The sequence below is a fragment of the Seriola dumerili genome, unplaced genomic scaffold (genome assembly GCF_002260705.1).
Source record: "Seriola dumerili isolate Sdu_G_001 unplaced genomic scaffold, Sdu_1.0 BDQW01000312.1, whole genome shotgun sequence".
Classification (NCBI taxonomy): domain Eukaryota; kingdom Metazoa; phylum Chordata; class Actinopteri; order Carangiformes; family Carangidae; genus Seriola; species Seriola dumerili.
The window spans coordinates 1,337,996-1,362,336 of NW_019174567.1; the positions used below are offsets into that span (position 1 = coordinate 1,337,996).

At 47.6% G+C, this 24,341-nt stretch overlaps 2 protein-coding genes across 3 annotated transcripts in view; one reads left to right on the top strand and one right to left on the bottom strand.

Moving 5' to 3' along the window:
• Nucleotides 1-1,523: 1,523 nt before the first annotated feature.
• Nucleotides 1,524-14,189, top strand: LOC111231691 (MAP/microtubule affinity-regulating kinase 3-like). Of its 2 annotated transcripts, XM_022758908.1 has the most exons (18): nt 1,524-2,073; nt 4,462-4,647; nt 4,726-4,779; nt 5,308-5,356; nt 5,572-5,637; nt 5,720-5,790; nt 5,900-5,956; nt 6,050-6,184; nt 6,438-6,539; nt 6,841-6,960; nt 7,104-7,203; nt 7,356-7,468; nt 7,546-7,687; nt 7,771-7,967; nt 9,117-9,214; nt 9,330-9,602; nt 12,908-12,952; nt 13,750-14,189. In XM_022758908.1, exons 1-18 carry the CDS (start codon nt 2,023-2,025, stop codon nt 14,117-14,119), a joined length of 2,229 nt encoding a protein of 742 aa, XP_022614629.1. In that variant the 5' UTR covers nt 1,524-2,022; the 3' UTR covers nt 14,120-14,189. The 2 variants fall into 2 exon arrangements, with proteins under 2 accessions (XP_022614629.1, XP_022614630.1); XM_022758909.1 differs by lacking the exon at nt 12,908-12,952.
• Nucleotides 14,190-17,162: 2,973 nt separating this feature from the next.
• LOC111231710 (creatine kinase B-type-like) overlaps nt 17,163-24,341 on the bottom strand; it is an 8,727-nt gene continuing 1,548 nt past the window's right edge. The window contains exons 2-8 of the mRNA XM_022758929.1: nt 24,074-24,287; nt 23,061-23,215; nt 21,704-21,836; nt 20,458-20,629; nt 18,188-18,311; nt 17,906-18,095; nt 17,163-17,572 (exon numbers count right to left, since the gene is read on the bottom strand). Of these exons, the coding sequence (XP_022614650.1) occupies nt 17,394-17,572; nt 17,906-18,095; nt 18,188-18,311; nt 20,458-20,629; nt 21,704-21,836; nt 23,061-23,215; nt 24,074-24,266 (1,146 nt within the window). The 5' untranslated portion in view covers nt 24,267-24,287 and the 3' untranslated portion in view covers nt 17,163-17,393. The remainder of the gene's footprint in view (nt 17,573-17,905; nt 18,096-18,187; nt 18,312-20,457; nt 20,630-21,703; nt 21,837-23,060; nt 23,216-24,073; nt 24,288-24,341) is intronic.

Below are 24,341 nucleotides of genomic sequence, written 5' to 3' on the forward strand. Positions count from 1 at the left end.
ATTAATTAATTGGTCAGATTATTGAGTAATCAGCATTAACTTGATTTCGCCAAGTAGTGAGCCGGCATCAATGAAAACTGTTATCGCCTGTTTTTGATTATTTATTTATGATTTATAAAGGGTTAATAACCTAATTAATAACTGATTATAAACCCTTTATGAGGCTACTCTTATTGCGAAGTGATACATGACTGTTGTATAAAAGCTGCGGCGTTGTACCCATGACCGAATCACAGCCGAGCTGATAGTCAGGACATCATTCACTCTGTGATATTGCTTAAATATTGATCAATAAATAAATCAGCTGTTAAATAAATCAGTACTGATTGATTATTAACAGTGTGGATGAGTTCTCAGTCTGTCTCCTCCTCATTCCTCAACAACCATCAGACTGTCTGTCCGAGCTGCTCTGGAAACTTTCCAAACCCTCCCTGAAAAAAAATATTTCCAGCCTCAGGTCTGTGCTCCAGGAAAAACAGTTCCAGATGGATCTCAACCCCCAACCCTCCTCACCTCCCTCCATCATCATCATCAGCATTATCACACAGGATTCATGTATCTGCCTCAAACATCCAGAGTCACTCCTGGTGGTTGTACAGCCTGTCTCTGTTAAGGTCAGATACAGAGATCACAGTTTGATCACAGACATTGAGGTGGTGCACACTTATAAATACCAAGGTGTGCACTTGGACAGTAAACTGGACTGGTCCCTGAACACAGATGCCATCTACCTGAAGGGGCGGAGCCGGCTCTTTTTCCTCAGGAGGCTCAGGTCCTTTGACGTCTGCAGTGAAATGCTGCACGTTTTATCAGTCAGTGGTGGCCAGTGGACTCTTTAATGCTGCAGTCTCCTGGGGCAGCGGCATGTCAGACACAAACACAAAGAGACTTGACAAGCTGGTCCAAAAGGCTGGGTCTGTGCTGCAGGAGTCTGGACTCACTCAGGACTGTTGTGGAGAGATGTATGCAATGTAAGATGGAGGCCATCTTAATCAATACCAACCATCTATCTATCTATCTATCTATCTATCTATCTATCTATCTATCTATCTATCTATCTATCTATCTATCTATCTATCTATCTATCTATCTATCAATCTATCAGTTTGCTATAATGTTTAAACCTGAGGACGGAAACAGTCACTGAACATTAGATCCAACAGTTACAATAGGAAATGACCTGACGCTCATATTAAAGAAGAGAAGACGAAAGATCAGGTTCATCTTCATGTCAGTGAAGTCATCAATAATCAATGATCATCTGTTAATGTCTGCTGCCCCCTGCTGGTTAAACACTGAAGCTGTATCACAGCAGCATGAGGCTCGAACAGTTGCTGGTGACTGACACGAGGCGGGAAAGTCCCACTGATACACACATCAGGTAGTGTATCAGTGGGACTGCGGTGCTTCCTACTGTCCACTCTGTCCAGTCACCCTAGCAACAACAAACGCTGCCGCTTAGCCCGATCAACCAATCACATTCCGCGCTGCTGTCGACGTCACATCCTGTCAGCGCGCTGGGTTTGGTTAGTCCTCCATCTTGGCTTTGGCTAGCGGAACGGCTAGCAGAGTCTGTCCGGAGAGGATGAGGAGGAGCTGAACGGAACGGGACCCACTGCCCGACTCACAGAACCAGGATCGTCCCCCTGACCTTACCCGAGACAGAGACCGGCAGGCGGATCTGGACCCGCTCTGGACCGAGAAACACACACCCGGTTCTGCCGGGCTGCTAGCGAGCTAGCCGGGTTACCTTAGCCAGCAAAGAGGAACTGTTGCTCCGGGTCACTTCGGATCGATGTCGGTTAAAAACTGCCGGAAAAGAAGCCGAGCCGAGCTGAGCCGGGCCAGATAACGCTCTGGTCCCGTAGCCAGGACTGGAGCCAGTGATGCCGGGTGAAAACCTGCTGATAAACGCGACCTGAAGCGAACGAAGCCCACAGACAGTCCGCTAAGTTTAGACAGGTGTTCAGGGGCGGACAGGCGGCTTCATGACCGAACCTCTCTCACACTGACCCGGGTAACATGTCCGCCAGGACCCCCCTGCCCACTGTCAACGAGCGGGACGCCGAGAATGTGAGTTTAACTCTCAATCTGTTTGAACTGTTGATGTAGCTAAAAGTATGCCACCAACGGACACATTAATCATTCAAACCCTGTACAGTCCTCATTAAGGGCTGATACCACGAAGCCCTTAATTTATGGATCATTCCTGGATTACACGGTATCAGTGTGAACACACCCGGCAGGTGGGTTCCCGGTTCGCTTCAAAGGTTTCCAGGTGTTTCCAGGTCAATCAGTGTGGGTCCTGTCCTGGAGGAGGGTTCAAGAGTCCTTGGGAAGGTTTGTAGGGTCCCTTAGAGGGTTCAGGTGTCTCAGGAGGTATTACAGTGCTCCTGAAGTGGGCTCCAGGGAACCAGGGTCCACTACCCACGAGACGGATACCTCATCCGTGCCTGGTAAGTTTTCAGTGTCTCCAAAAGGGGTTCCAGGAGTCCCAGGTGGTGCTCTGGTGCTGCTGTAGTGAGGACCAGGAGTCCACTAGGAGAATTTCATTCATTCTTGGAGATGTTCTGGAGAAGTTTTGAAGAGCAGCTAAGAGGCCTTTACCTGAAGTGGAGGATGTCTCAGTAAGTGTTTAAAGTTTCTCCTTGAGGAGGTGTTGGGTCCAGGTTTGAGAAGATTTGAGGGTGACAGTATGTCATTTTCATGGTAATGTAAATATGACAGTACAGTAAATGTTCTGTACAGTGATTGGCTGAACAGCGCCATGTAACCGGTGCCGTTATAATAGACACGCTATGTCAAACTTTAATCATCCTCAGTAATTTGTAGCTTACAGGTCCGGGTCTAGATGGGACTCTGTCTGGGTCTGACCCAGACCAAGGTCCACCTGTTAGTGACCTCAGCACTAATGGATAGGTGCTAACTGTTGAACGGTATTATCACATCACCCTGCGGTCCTGAGGGTTCTGTTAGAGACTGAGTTGGAGGCTGGGGGAGGGTTCTGTGATTTTTTTCAGGACCTAACTGGGTTCCAGGTGGATCTGTGGCAGGTCCAGAAGCTCGCTCAGAGGGTTTAAGGGCTCCATCATGAGGTTCTGGATGGAGGAGGTTTGAATGTTCTTCTCCTGTGGTAGAACTTGATTATGTTTTTACTGTGGTTATTTTTTCAGCTGTGTAGATCTGTGCTGGGTGTAGCTGTCAGACAGCAGGGCTGCAGAGACCGTTGGAGGTTCTCCAGGAGGTTCCAGGAGTTCTTGCCACAGTTGTAGGGTCATGTAGAAAAACGACCTGCAGTGAGAGGGCCCTGCCTCGTAATATGAATAATAATTTTACAGTGAATAATGTTCAAATGAAGCAGTTGTATCTACCTGTATGAAGCAGGTGTATCTACCTGTATGTCACTACCTGCTCCAGGTCCTTCTCTGTCATTCAGTGCTGTAGTCCAATCAGAGTGCAGCTTGTGATGTAGGAGCTGTGATTGGTCACATGTCTGTAGCTGAAACCCTGAATGGACGAAGCCTTCTCAAAGTCAAGCTGCTGTAAGCTGAACCCAACAGACTTTACTTATGGATCAATCAGTGATTTATCGATTGATTATTTTCTCACTGGACAGTAGAGACACGTGTTGACACTTGTCCTCGGGGACGTTTTCAGATGTCTCAAAGAGATCCAGACCAACATGTAGACGTCTGTGGACTCTTCAGTCATGTGGTTTGTGGCTGATCTGGATCAAAATAAGAACCAGACCACATTCTCATAATAAAAATGTTTAATATTTATTGATCAGATAGTGGTTAGTTAATTTTTATTCCTCCACACCACCGACAGTCAGAGTGGCAGCCATTTTGTTTTCAGGTTTTCCTTCCATCTCATTCTCATGGACACAATATCTGTCTCTGTTGTGCTGATTGTTGTAATTCTCTTCATTCTGGAGAGTAGTGGACAGGCCCTGCAGCCCAGCCAATCAGAAGCCATCTCCATGTGTCACTGTTATTTCTCCGCCCGGCAACAGGCAGCGCGGCAGCCATTTTGTTTTCAGGTTGTCTGTCCGCCTCATTCTCGTGGACGTGATATCTCGGTAACATTTCGACTGAACTTCTTCAGATTTGGTACAAACGTTCACCTGGACTCAAGGATGAACTGATTAGATTCTGTGGGTCAAAGGTCGAGGTCACAAATTGCAGTTTTGGCCTTGTAAACACAACATCTTGAACACACATTCGTGTTTTGCAAAAGAGGTTATTCTAGTTTAATGGATGGTTTCAGTGTCAGGAGTGAGGCGTGTCAGTCTGCCCTCGTCCTGTTCATTGATCATTGATCAGCTCGTTGATCAACGTGCTCTCTGGTGTGAATGGTCACAGTCTCTGACTCAGCACATGAAGATGTCTCTGCTCATCAACCTGATCAGTTCAAACTGTATCTGAGTCTCCGTCTCTGTGTGATGTTTATTTTTCCCAGCATACTTCAGCGGATGATGGGCGTGGCGAGGCGTCCCGCTCCGTCCGCTCAGCTCGCTGTAAAACCTCGTCGTCCACCGCCGGAGACGAGACGCCGCACGTGGGAAACTACCGGCTGCTGAAAACCATCGGGAAAGGAAACTTCGCTAAAGTCAAACTGGCTCGACACGTCCTGACGGGACGAGAGGTGAGACGCAGACCGATCAGTCCAGAGTCCAGCACACAGAGACCTGAGTCCTGACTGTCCTCTCTGTGACCCTGACAGGTGGCCGTCAAAATCATCGACAAGACCCAGCTGAACCCCACCAGCCTGCAGAAGGTGAGACACATTCTGGACCCGGTCTGCTTGTAGGTCTGACTGTGGTTTTAGAGTAAAAGAGTCTTGACGACCTCACATACTCTTAAATCCAGATCCAGGATAAACGTCATAAACCAGATCAGAAATTACTCTGAACCACTGAGTCAGAAAGACATGGACCTGCTGTCCAGGTTATGATTAGTTATTGATTAACCACTCACACTCACTCTGGGACATCTTTGATCAGGACCTTAGAGACCAGTGATCCACATCTATGGATCTGATGTAGGATTGAGATGATGGAGCAGCAGAGAGCTGTCAGGTGGACTTTCAGGTCGTCATGACGATAATCAATAACCAGGTTTAAAGATCTTCAGACTGATGGAGGACCTCTGTCACTCCCATTAGGAACCAGTTCATATGGACCTAACTGTGGTCTGACCCGGGTCAACAGGGAGGTCCTAGTCCTGGTCCAGACTGGCAGTGATGTGACCCCCCTCAGACGTGACTTTGATCATGTGACCTGATGTTTCTGTGTTTGTCTCTCAGCTTTTCAGAGAAGTCAGAATCATGAAGATCCTGAACCACCCCAACATTGGTCAGTCTCACAGACACACAGATACACACGCACACGCACACGCACACACACACACACACGCACACGCACACGCACACGCACACGCACACGCACGCACACGCACACACACACACACACACACACACACACACACACACATACACACACACACACACACACACACACATACACACATACACACACATCGATCTTGTGTCTCACCTGTGTGTCCACAGTGAAGCTGTTTGAGGTGATAGAGACAGAGAAGACTCTGTACCTGGTGATGGAGTATGCCAGTGGAGGTCAGTCACACCTTCAGATCCAACTCTGACGTGATTTGTTGACCTTTGACCTGCGTCAGGTTCACTGTCTCTCTGTGTGCAGGTGAAGTGTTCGACTACCTCGTAGCTCATGGGAGGATGAAGGAGAAGGAGGCCAGAGCTAAATTTAGACAGGTAACACACACTGCTGTTACCATGGTAACAAAATGGAGCTAACTGCATCCCATAATACAACAGTGAAACAAATGGAAAGTCTGGTTCACTAACTCTCTCTCTCTCTCAGATTGTGTCTGCAGTTCAGTACTGTCATCAGAAGCACATAGTTCACCGTGACCTTAAGGTAAAACACAGTAACACTCAGGTATCCCAGCTGACATTAAACACATCTTGAACAGCTGGATTCACCCCCCTACTCCTCCTCCTCCCCCTGCAGGCAGAGAACCTCCTCCTCGATGCTGACATGAATATTAAAATAGCGGATTTTGGGTTCAGTAATGAGTTCACTGTCGGTGGGAAACTGGACACTTTCTGTGGCTCTCCTCCGTACGCTGCACCTGAGCTCTTCCAGGTACACTCATTCATTCATTCACTCACTCATTCACTCATTCATTCATTCACTCACTCATTCACTCGTTCATTTATTCACATGTTCATTTATTCACTCATTCATTTATTCATTCATTCATCTATTCAATCAGTCATCAGTCAGTCAGTCATCAGTCAGTCAGTCATCAGTCAGTCATCAGTCAGTCAGTCATCAGTCAGTCAAACAGTATACCTGTGGTTGTCAGGAGCTCCACAGTGTGTTGTGTGTGTTTCAGGGTAAGAAGTATGACGGTCCAGAGGTGGATGTGTGGAGTCTGGGTGTGATCCTCTACACTCTGGTCAGTGGATCTCTGCCGTTTGACGGACAAAACCTCAAGGTCAGTAACAGACAGAGAAGGAGCCTCTGGTGTTTCTGTCCGAGCATATAGAGATTTAAAGGAACAGTCCAATGTTTTCTGTCTTCATCAGAGTCAGCTGATCTTTATAAGTCACGGACAGAGACAGGTTGACGATAGGTCTTGCATAGCTTAGCATAGTCTGGAAGCTAGCTCCCTAAAGACAGAAATAATACACCTTCATCTATTAGTCTGAGCTCTGAACAGTGGTACTGTTCCTTTAAATGACAGATGGGGACAGTGTCTTGTGGTCCAGCTGTGATGTCTGTGTTTCTGTGTGTAGGAGCTCAGAGAGCGAGTGCTGAGAGGTAAATATCGAATCCCCTTCTACATGTCGACTGACTGTGAGAACCTGCTGAAACGCTTCCTGGTGCTGAACCCGGGGAGACGGGGAACTCTGGAGGTTAGCAGACATCAGAAATACATCACCAATGCATAATCAATACATCATCAGACATCAGAAATACATCACCACTGGTGCTGAACAGTAAAGGAACAGTACAGGACCCTGTGGAACTGGTGTCAGTGTTGTTGTTTCCCCTTCAGCAAATCATGAAGGATCGCTGGATCAACGCCGGTTCTGATGAAGAGGTGCTGAAGCCCTTCATCGAGCCGGAACTGGACATCAGGGACCAGAAGAGGATCGGTACACACCCACAGTCAAATCCACCAGTTAGAGTCCAGTTAGAGTCCAGTTAGAGTCCAGTTAGAGTCCAGTTAGAGACCAGTTCCACTCCAATCCAGTTAGAGTCTAGTTCTGGTCCTGGAGCACCTCCTGATGTGTGTGTTGTGTTTCAGACGTGATGGTGGGGATGGGTTACTCTAGAGAGGAGATCAACGACTCGCTCGCCAAGATGAAGTATGATGACATCACAGCCACCTACCTGCTGCTGGGCTGCAGGGCTGCTGAGGTCAGAGGTCACCATGGTAACAGCAGGTGTGCAGACGACAGTGACAGCAGCGGTAACTGATGTGTGTTTGTGTGCAGGTGGAGGTGAGTGACTCGTCATCCTCCAGCTGCGTCTCTCTGCTCAAACCTCGACCCTCCAGCAGCGCTCAGTCTCCTGCTCACCTCCTCGTCCAGCGCTCCTCCTCCTCCTCCTCCAAACAGAGGAGGTACAGTGACCAAGGTACAGACCCGGACCAGCACCTGGTTTAGTCCACATCAGTTTCAGACTGCAGTGTGCTCAGTGACTCCCTCTCCTCTCCTCAGTGTGTCCAGGCTCCTCGGCTCCGCACCCTAGGAGGAGTCAGACGGCGGCGGCGGCAGAGGGGGAGGTGAAGCAAGAGGCAGTAGGTCAGAGCAGGAAGTCCAGTCCTGTGGAGGGCGGCAGTCCTCTGGTGGGAAACGCCAACAACCCCAACATGGCCGACATCCCTGAGCGGAGGAAGACCGTGGCCACGCCCACTGTGAGTTAAGCTGCTAGACAGGTGAAAACAGGTGTGACAGGAAACCTGTAGACAGATAATTTTACCCAGAATTCATTGCTGCCACACAGTCAGAACTCATACCTATAAACTGTTTGTTACTTTGAAGAAAACTTCATTTACAGTCGATGGTTGACAGGATGTAAATGTACCTGTTTATGATCATACTGAAATCAATACAATGATCAATAACTGATATCAGTGATTGTGTTCTGTTTTCAGGTGAGATAACTCATCAATAATAGGGCTGGGTTGAGATCAATAGATTCTCCGATTAAAATTGATCATTTGAATGATCTGATTTCGATTCATAAAAACCTGAGATCCATCTTTTAATACGTCTTTACTCTCCTGTGGACGAGGTCTGGTCCGCTGAGTGCAGGTGTACAGAACAACGCTCCGCCCCTTTTTTGTCATAGTGATGACATAAAACATCTGTAGTTGACAGAATCAGGTTGAAATATATAAAGCCTAGCCTGTTAGCTTAGCCATGTTTTTATATAGCCTAACCTGTTAGCTTCACCCAACGTCTGCCTGTACGGCAGCTTCTCTTCTGAATGGATGTTTCCAATGTGGCTTCTTTTGCTCGACACAAGTCGAGGAATGAATGTAAACTTATCACCGTGGTAACAGTGGTTACATCACCTTTGAAAGTAGCTGCAACTCAACTGTGTGAGATGAGAAGAAGAAGCTGTGTAGCTGGTACATTAACAACACATTACATCTATTATTTCCTGAGATGTGTCTAAACTGTGGGTCGTGTTAAATAGACAGAACATTAATGTAACTGCTCTGTGACATTCATAATGTAAACATGAATGTTTTTAATCAGAGGAACAATTCATGGTATCAGTTCTCTGAGAACCTCATTCATATCCAAGAACAACTAATATCTCTGACTGATCAATATCGAATCAATTCAGGAAATCAGTGGCAATACCCAGCCCTGTTCAATAATCAGCTCATTGATTGATTAAATAATCTGCAGATGAATCAGTAATGAACATGTTTAACTGGTAGTTGAAGAGCTGAGGACCAGTTCTCACCTGTCCTGGCTGAAACCTTTAAAGCCTGATCTGGATCAGACTGCGGCTGGGTCTGATCTGTGTTGATGACGTGTGTTTGACTCAGGGTGGCTCATCCAGCATGACGAGGAGGAACACGTACGTCTGCATGGAGAGGAACTCGACAGACCGTCACTCTGTGGTCCACAATGGCAAAGAGAACAGGTACTGGTCTGAGGACCGGGATGAGAGACCACATCAGCTCTGACCCTGATCGTGACTCCATGACAGGAAGTACAGACACTCAGTAACCCCTCCTCCTTGCCCCCCTCCCTTTCAGCTCGGCGACCACACCCACCCAGAGATCTGTGGGCGGAGCTTCAACCCACAGCGTAAGCAGTGGAGCGACCCCTCCCGACCGGCTGCGTTTCCCTCGGGGGACGGCAAGTCGCAGCACCTTCCATGGAGGTCAGCTCCGAGAGAGACGCACCGCCACCTACAACGGCCCCCCCGCCTCGCCCAGCCTGTCACATGACGCAACACCCCTCGCCCAATCACGAGCCAGGGGATCCACCAACCTGTTCTCCAAACTCACCTCCAAACTCACACGAAGGTACGCCAGCACAAAGCATCATGGGAGGTGTATTTACCTGCTCCTTTTTCCACCTGCTCATTAACACTGAAACTTCCTCCCTTGTGTCCTCTTGTCCTTGTGTCTTCTTGTTCTTGTGTCCTCTTGTCCTTGTGTCTTCGTGTCCTTGTGTCCTCTTGTCCTTGTGTCTTCGTGTCCTTGTGTCCTCTTGTCCTTGTGTCTTCGTGTCCTTGTGTCCTCTTGTCCTTGTGTCTTCGTGTCCTTGTGTCCTCTTGTCCTTGTGTCTTCGTGTCCTTGTGTCCTCTTGTCCTTGTGTCTTCGTGTCCTTGTGTCCTCTTGTCCTTGTGTCTTCGTGTCCTTGTGTCCTCTTGTCCTTGTGTCTTCGTGTCCTTGTGTCCTCTTGTCCTTGTGTCTTCGTGTCCTTGTGTCCTCTTGTCCTTGTGTCTTCGTGTCCTTGTGTCCTCTTGTCCTTGTGTCTTCGTGTCCTTGTGTCCTCTTGTCCTTGTGTCTTCGTGTCCTTGTGTCCTCTTGTCCTTGTGTCTTCGTGTCCTTGTGTCCTCTTGTCCTTGTGTCTTCGTGTCCTTGTGTCCTCTTGTCCTTGTGTCTTCGTGTCCTTGTGTCCTCTTGTCCTTGTGTCTTCGTGTCCTTGTGTCCTCTTGTCCTTGTGTCTTCGTGTCCTTGTGTCCTCTTGTCCTTGTGTCTTCGTGTCCTTGTGTCCTCTTGTCCTTGTGTCTTCGTGTCCTTGTGTCCTCTTGTCCTTGTGTCTTCGTGTCCTTGTGTCCTCTTGTCCTTGTGTCTTCGTGTCCTTGTGTCCTCTTGTCCTTGTGTCTTCGTGTCCTTGTGTCCTCTTGTCCTTGTGTCTTCGTGTCCTTGTGTCCTCTTGTCCTTGTGTCTTCGTGTCCTTGTGTCCTCTTGTCCTTGTGTCTTCGTGTCCTTGTGTCCTCTTGTCCTTGTGTCTTCGTGTCCTTGTGTCCTCTTGTCCTTGTGTCTTCGTGTCCTTGTGTCCTCTTGTCCTTGTGTCTTCGTGTCCTTGTGTCCTCTTGTCCTTGTGTCTTCGTGTCCTTGTGTCCTCTTGTCCTTGTGTCTTCGTGTCCTTGTGTCCTCTTGTCCTTGTGTCTTCGTGTCCTTGTGTCCTCTTGTCCTTGTGTCTTCGTGTCCTTGTGTCCTCTTGTCCTTGTGTCTTCGTGTCCTTGTGTCCTCTTGTCCTTGTGTCTTCGTGTCCTTGTGTCCTCTTGTCCTTGTGTCTTCGTGTCCTTGTGTCCTCTTGTCCTTGTGTCTTCGTGTCCTTGTGTCCTCTTGTCCTTGTGTCTTCGTGTCCTTGTGTCCTCTTGTCCTTGTGTCTTCGTGTCCTTGTGTCCTCTTGTCCTTGTGTCTTCGTGTCCTTGTGTCCTCTTGTCCTTGTGTCTTCGTGTCCTTGTGTCCTCTTGTCCTTGTGTCTTCGTGTCCTTGTGTCCTCTTGTCCTTGTGTCTTCGTGTCCTTGTGTCCTCTTGTCCTTGTGTCTTCGTGTCCTTGTGTCCTCTTGTCCTTGTGTCTTCGTGTCCTTGTGTCCTCTTGTCCTTGTGTCTTCGTGTCCTTGTGTCCTCTTGTCCTTGTGTCTTCGTGTCCTTGTGTCCTCTTGTCCTTGTGTCTTCGTGTCCTTGTGTCCTCTTGTCCTTGTGTCTTCGTGTCCTTGTGTCCTCTTGTCCTTGTGTCTTCGTGTCCTTGTGTCCTCTTGTCCTTGTGTCTTCGTGTCCTTGTGTCCTCTTGTCCTTGTGTCTTCGTGTCCTTGTGTCCTCTTGTCCTTGTGTCTTCGTGTCCTTGTGTCCTCTTGTCCTTGTGTCTTCGTGTCCTTGTGTCCTCTTGTCCTTGTGTCTTCGTGTCCTTGTGTCCTCTTGTCCTTGTGTCTTCGTGTCCTTGTGTCCTCTTGTCCTTGTGTCTTCGTGTCCTTGTGTCCTCTTGTCCTTGTGTCTTCGTGTCCTTGTGTCCTCTTGTCCTTGTGTCTTCGTGTCCTTGTGTCCTCTTGTCCTTGTGTCTTCGTGTCCTTGTGTCCTCTTGTCCTTGTGTCTTCGTGTCCTTGTGTCCTCTTGTCCTTGTGTCTTCGTGTCCTTGTGTCCTCTTGTCCTTGTGTCTTCGTGTCCTTGTGTCCTCTTGTCCTTGTGTCTTCGTGTCCTTGTGTCCTCTTGTCCTTGTGTCTTCGTGTCCTTGTGTCCTCTTGTCCTTGTGTCTTCGTGTCCTTGTGTCCTCTTGTCCTTGTGTCTTCGTGTCCTTGTGTCCTCTTGTCCTTGTGTCTTCGTGTCCTTGTGTCCTCTTGTCCTTGTGTCTTCGTGTCCTTGTGTCCTCTTGTCCTTGTGTCTTCGTGTCCTTGTGTCCTCTTGTCCTTGTGTCTTCGTGTCCTTGTGTCCTCTTGTCCTTGTGTCTTCGTGTCCTTGTGTCCTCTTGTCCTTGTGTCTTCGTGTCCTTGTGTCCTCTTGTCCTTGTGTCTTCGTGTCCTTGTGTCCTCTTGTCCTTGTGTCTTCGTGTCCTTGTGTCCTCTTGTCCTTGTGTCTTCGTGTCCTTGTGTCCTCTTGTCCTTGTGTCTTCGTGTCCTTGTGTCCTCTTGTCCTTGTGTCTTCGTGTCCTTGTGTCCTCTTGTCCTTGTGTCTTCGTGTCCTTGTGTCCTCTTGTCCTTGTGTCTTCGTGTCCTTGTGTCCTCTTGTCCTTGTGTCTTCGTGTCCTTGTGTCCTCTTGTCCTTGTGTCTTCGTGTCCTTGTGTCCTCTTGTCCTTGTGTCTTCGTGTCCTTGTGTCCTCTTGTCCTTGTGTCTTCGTGTCCTTGTGTCCTCTTGTCCTTGTGTCTTCGTGTCCTTGTGTCCTCTTGTCCTTGTGTCTTCGTGTCCTTGTGTCCTCTTGTCCTTGTGTCTTCGTGTCCTTGTGTCCTCTTGTCCTTGTGTCTTCGTGTCCTTGTGTCCTCTTGTCCTTGTGTCTTCGTGTCCTTGTGTCCTCTTGTCCTTGTGTCTTCGTGTCCTTGTGTCCTCTTGTCCTTGTGTCTTCTTGTTCTTGTGTCTTCTTGTCCTCTTTCCTTGTGTCCTCTTGTCCTTGTGTCCTCTTGTCCTTGTGTCTTCTTGTCCTTGTGTCCTCTTGTCCTTGTGTCTTCTTGTCCTTGTGTCTTCTTGTTCTTGTGTCCTCTTGTCCTTGTGTCCTCTTGTCCTTGTGTCCTTTTGTCCTTGTGTCTTCTTGTCCTTGTGTCCTCTTGTCCTTGTGTCTTCTTGTCCTTGTGTCTTCTTGTTCTTGTGTCCTCTTGTCCTTGTGTCTTCATCGTCTTGTGTCGTTGTGTCCTCTTGTCCTTGTGTCCTCATGTCCTTGCTTCAGAGGGCCTTCAGAGGTTGAGAGAAACGGGAGACCTGAAGGGTCCAGGTGAGTCAGACAGGTGTTTGTGTCTGTCTCTGTTGTGTTGATTGTTGTTGTAATTCTTTTCATTCTGATTGGTTGAGAGTAGTGGACAGGTCCTGCAGCCTAGCCAATCAGACACTATCTCCACATGTTAGTGGTATTCCTCCAGTATCTTAGTAACCAGCAAACTAAAAGGACTATATGTCCTCTTACTGTTAAAAACATTGTTCAGCCCGTTCTGCTCTGCTGCTCCACATATTTCTTCAATATGCTCAATGTCAAAAACTGGATCAAACTCACACATATCACCAACACTGCTACCAAATGAATAAGTCTACCCACTCCCAACCTCTCAGAGCAAAACCGCAAGGCCAGCACATGCATCGCATATGCAATATCACAAGCCCCCACCCACCCACTCCACTGCCACTTCACTGTTCTGCCCTCCGGACGGAGGTACAGCACCCTGAGGTGCAACAGGGTCCAATACCCTCAGCCATAGCAGCCCTAAGTAAAGCTAACAGCTGAGGGAACTGTCTCAACGTGTGAGATGATGCGTCGAAAATAAATTCCCATTGGGGATAATAAACAAACTAACTAACACTTTGACAGAACTTCTTCACATTTGGCACAAACGTTCGTCTGGACTCAAGGATGAACTAATTAGATTTTGGGGGTCAAAGGTCAAGGTCACGGTGACCTCACAAAACACTTTGTAGCCATTACTCGGCAGAGGAGGTGATTCTAGTTTGTTGTGTGCTGCTGTGTGAACAAATAAAGTTCAAATATTGTGAATGTTAACACAACCCCTCCCCCCCCAGTCGGAACGTATCAGCTGATCAGAAGGAGGAGCCTGGTTCCCCTGCGCCCCCTCACCTGAAGGACTCGAAGCCCCGCTCTTTGAGGTTCACCTGGAGCATGAAGACCACGTCTTCCATGGAGCCGCTGGACATGATGAGGGAGATCAGGAAAGTTCTGGATGCCAACAACTGTGACTACGAGCAGCGCGAGTGCTTCCTTCTGCTCTGCGTCCACGGAGACGGACACGCCGACAGCCTCGTCCAATGGGAGATGGAGGTGTGCAAACTGCCCCGCCTCTCGCTCAACGGAGTGCGATTCAAACGAATTTCAGGAACGTCCATTGCCTTCAAGAACATCGCCTCCAAGATCGCCAACGAACTCAAACTGTAGAGACAGAGACAGATGGACAGACAGGTGGAAAGAGAGAAGTAGACGGAGACAGGTGGACATAGAGAGGTAGACAGAGACAGGTGGACAGAGACAGGTAGACAAAGAGAGGTGGACTAAGAAGGGTAGACAGACAGGTGCGGACAGACGGGTACACAGACAGGTGGACAGACAGGTACACAGACAGGTGGACACAGACAAGCTGACACAGACAGGCGGACACACAGGTGGACTAAGACAGGTGGACTAAGACAGGTGGACTAAGACAGGTGGACACACAGGTGGACACAGACAGGTGGACACAGACAGGCGGACACACAGGTGGACTAAGACAGGTGGACACAGACAGGTGGACACAGACAGGCGGACACACAGGTGGACTAAGACAGGTGGACACAGACAGGTGGACACAGACAGGCGGACACACAGGTGGACTAAGACAGGTAGACACAGACAGGTGGACACTGACAGGTGTGTGTGAGTTATTCAACATCTTCCTCTTTGTTCCTGGTTCACAGATGACATCATCATGACCTTCATGTTGATTGGTTCAGTTCAGCTGTTACTGCTCTGACATCACCCACAACTTCGACTGCTGCTCGATATCAATATTGATTGATTATTGGTTATTGATGATGATGACATCACTGCCTCTCTGTCATTAAACTGTCTGCCTTTCCATATGGGGTTTCCCTCAACTGCTCCCAGCACAGCAGGGGCAGCTCCACATCGCACTTGTGGCAAAGGATCATGGGACTTGGAGTCCGTTGTGAGACACAGGAACTGTTCTGTGATGTACATTTGTTTTATTTGAAAGAGGCTCTGCAATGACTGACCTGCAGGTGTTTTAGCCCCGCCCACCAGAGAACAGGTGAGGGTGGTGTGAGACTGAAGGGGTCACGTGTGTCCAGACAGTTTGGTGTGAGTCAGTGTTGTGAATGTAAATAGTTTGACAGAGACTCACCCTTGTTTTCATGTTGATTTGTTTCTTCTTTTGTACATGTGAGCGTTGGCTGAACGACGGCTGATCGTTGGCTGAACGACGGCTGATGGTCAGCTGAACGACAGCTGATTGGCGGCTGATTGTTGTTGTTATTTGTTAACTGAACGTCAGGTTCACCTGTGTCTCATTAAACACCTGCAGTAGCACAGTTGCCCGTGTGGATGGAGTTTTTTGTCAAACTACAGAAGCCCAGAAGGGTCAGGGACGGTTTCTCTGTCTGTGTTCTTGTGAAATGTCATCAGCCACAGACCAAGTACACATCAAAGATCTCAAGTGTTCTCGCTCTGCCCATCTTACCCACAATGCATGAGACAGCTAAGTATCCCAGAATGCATTTCACACCAAATAGCAACAACAGCAGCAACTCAGAGCCGGACTCAAAGCTGAAAAGACTGTTATTATATCACTTAAGTTTTCATGTTTTCTCTATTAACACTAAGTCAATTTATCTAAAAAGCATCTGTTTGGAAATCTGCTCTGGTGTTTTCCGAGATGTGAGGAGACGTGTGCTCTGCCGATCCGTGTGTTATCTCTGCAGCCCTTTGGTCAGCCCTGTTCCTCTGTCTGTAGTGTTTTCATACCTGATAAAATTTGATCTGAGCTGAAATATAATATTTGTTGCTGCTCGTCAGTCTGAAGATGAAGCTAAAAATATGTGATTTAACAACAGCTCTGCCCTGAGCTTCTGTTACAAATAAACCACATTTTAATAAGAATAAATATAAATGAGTTGAACAGAGGCAGCGCTCCATTTTAAACTTAGTTAACCTAGTTGGATATGAAGTGTGTATTTTACTGCTCTCTGTCTGGAGATTTGAGTTCAGATGAATGTGTCAGTACAGTCAGGTACAGGTGTGTTGAGGTGTAACCTGATGATATCAGGAAGTATGCTGCTGTAAATCGTCCTCCTGTCCTCACAGTCTGGACTCTGTTCATTGTATGAGAACATGATGTGGCTGACTGATGTTTGGATCACACTCAGGTGTCAGGTCCACCTGCAGTGACGACATCAGTGTGTGTGGTGACAGTAAAAAGGTACAGACTGAATTTATTCATCAGGTTTCAGCTCTGCAGACTGTCACAGTCCTTGAGGGACACAGGTAAGTCCAGCCTCCAGGTGTATTAATGACTTCTCTCATCGATGAGTGGATGAAGATTCACTGACATTTAAATACTCAGTTGCGTTTCAACGACTCAAACACATTGTAACATTATTTCATTATAGGAAGTTTCTATTGGTTGAGTTGATGATGTCAGTGACTCTAAGTCACCAGCAGGTGGTGTCAGTTCTCACAGCTGCTGGTTTGATTGATCCACGTGACTCTTCATCAGAGGAGTTCAAGGACTGATCTGAGGTCTGCTGTTATTCAGGTCTTGGTCTGGAGCTGCACTCTGTTCACAGGACTCAGTGAGTATGAGACTGGATCAGAGGCAGAGAACCTGAACCAGTTCAGTCTGATGAGTTTATATTTTATACGTTACTTTTCTCTTCCTGCTGAAACGTGACATAATAAATAATTAACTTAATGTGTGTGTGCGTGCTGAATGACGACAGGTGAGCGGCAGCATTTAGTTGGGGCCACAGAGACTTTATTAGATATTTCAGGTGTTAGATGAGTCCAACAGGTGGAGACAGGAAATAGAAAATCCTTCACATGTTGGAAGACTGAAGTCTAACTGAGCGGCTCTAAACGTCCTGTTGGTTCAGGACGGGTTCTGATTGATTACAGTGAGGGGGTGGGGGGGTNGCAGGTGGTGTCAGTTCTCACAGCTGCTGGTTTGATTGATCCACGTGACTCTTCATCAGAGGAGTTCAAGGACTGATCTGAGGTCTGCTGTTATTCAGGTCTTGGTCTGGAGCTGCACTCTGTTCACAGGACTCAGTGAGTATGAGACTGGATCAGAGGCAGAGAACCTGAACCAGTTCAGTCTGATGAGTTTATATTTTATACGTTACTTTTCTCTTCCTGCTGAAACGTGACATAATAAATAATTAACTTAATGTGTGTGTGCGTGCTGAATGACGACAGGTGAGCGGCAGCATTTAGTTGGGGCCACAGAGACTTTATTAGATATTTCAGGTGTTAGATGAGTCCAACAGGTGGAGACAGGAAATAGAAAATCCTTCACATGTTGGAAGACTGAAGTCTAACTGAGCGGCTCTAAACGTCCTGTTGGTTCAGGACGGGTTCTGATTGATTACAGTGAGGGGGTGGGGGGGTGAGAGGGGGAGTGAGGGGTGAGGGGGGGTGTCAGAGGTTACAGTGACACAGTTCACTTCTGCTCGGGCATCACGTCATCAATGCTCTCTCCAGCCTCCAGACGTTTCTCCATGTCCACCAGCAGGTTGACGCCATCCACCACCATCTGAACCAGCTCCACCTCCGAGAAACCCAGACGGTCTGCATTGGAGATGTCAAAGACTCCGCCCACTGCCGCTGTGTCCACGCCACCTGAGACACAAACAGGAAGTGATGTAACGAGGGCAGGTGAACAGTCGTCAAAACACCTGACTCTAAAACCTAACCTCGGGCCATCTGGAGGACTTGTGGCTGAGCTGATATCTCCTGCCGAGGCCCTCAACACCTGTCTACAGGTGCGAGGTCTGGATATTTGAATCCTGTTCCCTGATGGTCTGATGTTCTCAGAGGCACATACAGAGGTCACAAAGGAGACTGTGTGGAACCTGGTTCTGGAGATTTCCCCCTAGGACTCACAGGAAACCACTCAGAACAAACGTGTCTGTGCAACTGTCTACCTGTCATACTACCTGTCTCTCTGTTTACCTGTTCCTCTCTTCTGGAGCCTCAGCCTCTTCAGGATCTCTCCAAACTTCTCGTGCTTGCTGACGTTTGGCAGTTTGACGTGGACTCCAGCTCTCAGTCCCGTCCCCAGGTTAGACGGGCAGGTGAGGACGTAGCCCAGGTGTTCGTTCCACATGAACTCATGACCCCGCTCCTTAAACAAGGCCTCAATCTGTTACACAGTGAGAGAGTTGGTCAGGTGTGGACAGGTGGGATCAGACACTGCAGGACTCAGTAAGCAGAAGGCGGGATGCAGCCACTCACCTTGGTGAGTCCGGTGCAGAAGCGGGTGAACACCTCCCTCATGTTGCCTCCTTTCTGCATGCTGATGACGCGCAGGTGATCTTCCTCGTTCACCCAAACCAGGAAGGTCTTGTTGTCGTTGTGCCTGCAGGTCGACCAGAGAGTGAAGGGTTAATCACTGAGACTTTCACTCTGAATTGATTCACCTCTGAGGCTCAGTTTGCACACAGTATCTTATGATTCTGCTTCTTTTAGCCACTGTCTCTTTATTCCAGTTTATTCCTGTACAGTCTCATTCGTTCTGACTCAGTGTCTCGTCATTCTGACTTGGAGTCTCGTCGTTCTGACTCAGTGTCTGGTCGTTCTGACTCAGTATCTCATCGTTCTGACTCAGTGTCTCGTCGTTCTGACTCAGTGTCTCGTCGTTCTGACTCAGTGTCTCGTTCTGACTCAGTGTCTCGTTCTGACTCAGTATCTCATCGTTCTGACTCAGTGTCTCGTTCTGACTCAGTGTCTCGTTCTGACTCAGTATCTCATCGTTCTGACTCAGTGTCTCGTTCTGACTCAGCATCTTGTTCTGACTCAGTATCTCGTCGTTCTGACTCAGTATCTCATCGTTCTGACTCAGTATCTCGTCGTTCTGACTCAGCGTCTCGTCATTCTGACTCGGCGTCTCGTCGTTCTGACTCAGTATCTGGTCGTTCTGACTCAGTGTCTCGTTGTTCTGACTCAGTATCTCGTTCTGACTCAGTGTCTCGTTCTGACTCAGTATCTCATCGTTCTGACTCAGTGTCTCGTCGTTCTGACTCAGTGTCTCGTCGTTCTGACTCAGTATCTCATCGTTCTGACTCAGTATCTCGTCCTTCTGACTCAGTATCTCGTCGTTCTGACTCGGAGTCTCGTCGTTCTGACTCAGTGTCTCGTCCTTCTGACTCAATGTCTCGTCATTCTGACTTGGCGTCTCGTCGTTCTGACTCAGTATCTCGTTGTTCTGACTCAGTGTCTCGTTCTGACTCAGTGTCTCGTTCTGACTCAGTATCTCATCGTTCTGACTCAGTGTCTCGTTCTGACTCAGCATCTCGTTCTGACTCAGTGTCTCGTCGTTCTGACTCAGTGTCTCATCGTTCTGATTCAGTATCTTGTCGTTCTGACTCAGTATCTCATCGTTCTGACTCAGTGTCTTGTTCTGACTCAGCATCTCGTTCTGACTCAGGATCTTGTTCTGACTCAGTATCTCGTCGTTCTGACTCAGTGTCTTGTTCTGACTCAGCATCTCGTTCTGACTCAGTGTCTCGTCGTTCTGACTCAGTATCTCGTCGTTCTGACTCAGTGTCTCATTGTTCTGACTCAGCATCTCGTTCTGACTCAGTGTCTCGTCGTTCTGACTCAGTATCTCGTCGTTCTGACTCAGCATCTCGTTGTTCTGACTCAGCATCTCGTTCTGACTCAGTATCTCATTGTTCTGACTCAGTGTCTGGTTGTTCTGACTCAGTATCTTGTTCTGACTCAGTATCTTGTCGTTCTGATTCAGTATCTCGTTCTGACTCAGGATCTTGTTGTTCCGATTCAGTATCTCGTTCTGACTCAGGATCTCATTGTTCTGACTCAGTGTCTGGTTGTTCTGACTCAGTATCTTGTTCTGACTCAGCATCTCGTTCTGACTCAGGATCTTGTTCTGACTCAGGATCTTGTTCTGACTCAGTATCTTGTCGTTCTGATTCAGTATCTCGTTCTGACTCAGCATCTCGTTCTGACTCAGGATCTTGTTCTGACTCAGTATCTTGTCGTTCTGATTCAGTATCTCGTTGTGACTCAGTATCTGGTCGTTCTGACTCAGTATCTTGTTGTTCCGATTCAGTATCTCGTTCTGACTCAGTATCTCGTTCTGTCTCAGTATCTGGTCATTCTGATGCAGTATCTCGTTCTGACTCAGTGTCTGGTTGTGATTCAGTGTCTTGTTCTGACTCAGTATCTCGTAAGATGTTTTGAATTTGTCTCTCACTAATCTGTGATTTGTTCTTTTGTCTCAATATCTCACAATATACTCAGAGTTTCTCATTGTTCTCAAATTTTCCTGCGTCTTTCATGAGCTTTTTGTCTTTTTATGTTTCCTAACATTTCATCTTTTCTTTGTATCCATACTTCAGATATGATGGTCACACTTTTTCATCTGTCATTTAGTGATTGTTCTGCATTACATCATCCCGTTTCTTTATTGGTATCTCAGTGTTTCAACTCAGTAGCACTATCTCAGCAGGTCAGAGGTCAGAGTTGGTGATGTGTTCACTGACCAGATGCCACGGCCATCGGGCCAGTCGCGGGCCATGCCAGACGCCAGCAGCAGTGGGGAGACGGGCTTGTCGAACAGGAAGTGGTCATCGATCAGCTGCTGCTGCTCCTCCTCCGTCATGTTCTTCAGAGCATAGTACTTGCCCTTTAAATCTCCATCCAGGATGTCCAGACCTGCAGTACACACAGGAGGTCAAATGTCAGACACAAGGGAGGTCATAAACCCAACATCAAGACTGTCAGGTGAGAAGGAGGCAGGATAGGTTTGGTGCCTGAGAGGCTGAATTCAGGGCAAATCCCTGCTCAGGTCTCCAGGTCCCTGGGGGACTGTAATCAGTGTCATTTCACACTGATTGTAAATAAAATGGGGATAATAACTCATAATTACACTTCTAAGTAATGAACTGAATTAATAAATTATAGGTTTTTAGCTCATGTGACTGACGGAGTATTTTAGTCTCAGAGGACGGCTGAAGTTTTTACATCAATCTCTCTCTGACTTCAAAGAGGCTCGTATCTCACAGTTTAGTCCAACTCTGTATCTTCATGTCTGTTTTCTTCTGACTCTTTGTTCTCCACAAAACTAACAACTGTCTCACAACTCAAACCAAGCTGGAGTCTTTGGATGTTGCCTTCATTTCCTTCAAATGTTCCCTTAATTTCGTCATCATGCCCTGGATTTCATTTCTAGACCAAGCAGAACGTTTCAGTCCAGTAAGCTTTACAGAACTGACCCGTGCAGTGGGTACTGTCACCTGTTCCTTTTACTTCAATAAATAATATGTCAATTAAAAAACAAAGGTGACGTTCTGTCTGTGTCATGTGTTTTCAGACAGTGGGGGGGCAGCAGAGCCTCTGGTCTGCTGGGTTCAGCCAGTTCAGTCCAGTCCAGTCCGGTTCAGTTCAGTCTCATTTGCATGTGAAAGAGGTGGTTTTAGAATGACTGAGCTCTCAGCCTCATTAGGAGTCACAGCAGGACGACACACAGCTCACAGTTATATAACAGTTTGATCTGCTGCTGCTGCATTCACTGACATGCTCACTGAGGCATGATGGGAAAATATCTAAATAAAGACGGGGAGTTTTCAGCTGCAGTTAGAGCTAAATAAAACCAGACTGATGAAGAGTAGAGTTTGTTCTTCCTCTGCCTCAGTGAGTCTGCAGACATTATTAGTGTCCCTGAACGCACCATCAGACAGTTGAAACTGTGCTGCTTGTGTGTCTTTATATGAATAAACTGTTTCTTACTTTCGATGGAGAGGTTTTCGATGGCGCGTCGTTCTCCACGGCTGCAGTGTGGCGGCAGACAGAAGCCACGAATACTCCGTCCTGTCCGAACCCGGGAGCTCAGAACGTAGTTTGGATCCAGATCGTCTCCACCCTGAAACACAACAAAAGATCAGTCGAGATCACAGTGGAAGCCATTGTCCCTTCAGCACCACGGACAGAGCCACTGCTCTGTTGAAGGGATTAGTCACATGAACAGGAAGAATTGGAGTTCTGGGTCAGTTACAGCAGCAGACAGGAGAAGGTTGGTGTGGTTTGACCAGGCTGACAAAAACCAAGAGTACAATAACTTTAGAAAAATGCCTGAACCGACTCATGTAGAAATAGAGCCCTGCAGGTGGTCGGGGTTCAGAGTTGTTGTCAGGGGAGGTATGAACACCATGAACACATTAACGACGATGATGCTTCCTGATGTCAGCCATGATGCCTGTCAGGACCCTGTTGGATTGTGGCTTAAAAAGAAACCAGACTCACTGGCTGTAGAATTATTTGACGTCACTGGAAATCCTGGTCTATGTCCAGTTTTACTGAGTGGATAGATTTAATGTGTGAACAGGTGACAGATCGACTGTGGGAGAGAAAAGCTCTTTAATGAAGGGTGGGCCCCATTTCGAAACAGTGATATAAATATTTGATTTGCAGTTTATGTATATTTCACCTTTTGATGATATCTACTTTGATCTATGGAGTTGATGGACTGAACACCTGTGGTCCCTGGATCACCTGTAGCTGAACACAGTGATGATGGATCTCTGTATCCTGCCTGATAGACAATGTGAACTGTTCATTTAACAGCATGGGTTATTTATAATCGATGATCAATATGTCTGGGGTCTTCTGATTGTATCAAGGACTGTTCAGGGCCTTTTTATGTTTTGTTTTTGGTTGCTGCTGTTGTCATGGTGACTGAATGATGACCAGTGAAGAGTGAACAGTGTTTAAGGCAAGATGGCTTCCTCACATCCCTCAGACAAATCTGTGATGTGGAGCTTCATTAACAAAACTGACTGTAGCTGTAGAGTCAAACCAGCTACAGTCACATGATCAGTCACATGATCAAAGCTACATTATTTACAAATCAGTCCTGTCACTGTTTGAATAACCAGTTCATCTGCATGCGAACAGAAACACTTTTCATCCTCTAATAGATTCTACTCTTCATCAGATCTACCATCAGTGAAACTTCCTGTAGATTTTCACATTAAAAGCATCCAAGGAAAGGAAAAACTTTTAATGTGAAACATCTGCAGGAAGTGTTGAGTTTTATTGTCGGAAGATTAGGAGAATGAATCAGTTAATGACGACTGTTGTTGTTTACCTGCAGGTTTTCAGAGTTCAGATCCGTCTTGTGTTTGTCTGATGGTTTGTATCCTCCATGGCGGTCTTCGATCACTGGGTCCAACAGCTCTTTGAACACCTCGTATGTCTCCTCGTCTCCGGCGACGCAGCCCACCGTCATAATGAATGGGTGACCTGCAGAGACACAAAATGGCCGATCAGTCACTGCCCATCACTGACAGGCGGCCAAAGTATCTACACTCGTTACCTTGTGTTAAAATGTTTTTCACAAATCCTGCCAACTAAATTAGGTTGGATTTGAGGATCAGGCGATCAGACGGGAAGTAAACAATTCCCCTCCTTCCTGTGGGGGAATTAACGAGCAGAAATTAACCTGATCTAACAAGTCGATCCAATTAAAGAGTTTATCATCAAGTAGCAGCTGCACAGAATTTCTCTGTGTCAAGGTGACAAACAACATGAGGAGGTACCTTCTTTGGGGAAGCGGGAGTTACCTGGTGGGGGAGTGATGACCTTGTCTGGGGGGTTGGGTCATCTAGTTCAGCGAAGTCTACCTGGTTTAAGAGAGCAGGGTTCCCTTGTCTGTGAAAGGGCCTTCGTGGTTTTGGAAAGGGGCTACTTGGGCCGCTGAAAGGTTACATGGCCTGGACTCTGGTGGATGGGATTCCCTGGTCTAGGGAGAGGTGGCCTGGTCTGACTGTCTGAAGAAGTAACGTGGCTGGTTACCTGTTTTATGTAAGGTGTAACCTGGTCTGGTATCACCAAGTCTAAAGAAGTGTGGTTACCCAGTCTGGTGACCTGGTGTGGGGATGGGGTCTCTTGGTTTGGAAGTGGTTATGTGGTTTAGGGACAGACTTACCAGGTCTGGGGAATGTAACCTGGTCTGAGGAGGACAGATGTTACTTGGTTCTGGGGAAAATGTCCAGGGCTGCAGAGGACGGGGTTAACTAGTCTGGGTGGTCCGCAGGAGTGGTTACCTGGTGTATCAAAGACCTGGTCTGTGGATGGAGATATTCGGTTTTGGGGTGTTACCTGGGTTGTCGACGCCGGTCTGGATGACATCGTCCAGGGTGAATCCGCTGGGCGTCTCCTTGTCCCTCAGGTTGGCGTACATTTCAGGCGTGAGCACCTTGGCCATGTGGTTGTTGTGCTTGCTGAGGTCAGGGTACTCCTGCTCCGCTGAGTAGTTCATCTTCAGCTTGTTGTGAGTGTTTCCGAAAGGCATGATGACGTCGGGGCTGCTGACCTGGGACCAGTTCCAGTTAGTGAACATGTTAGTGTGAATATTAATGAATGTTGT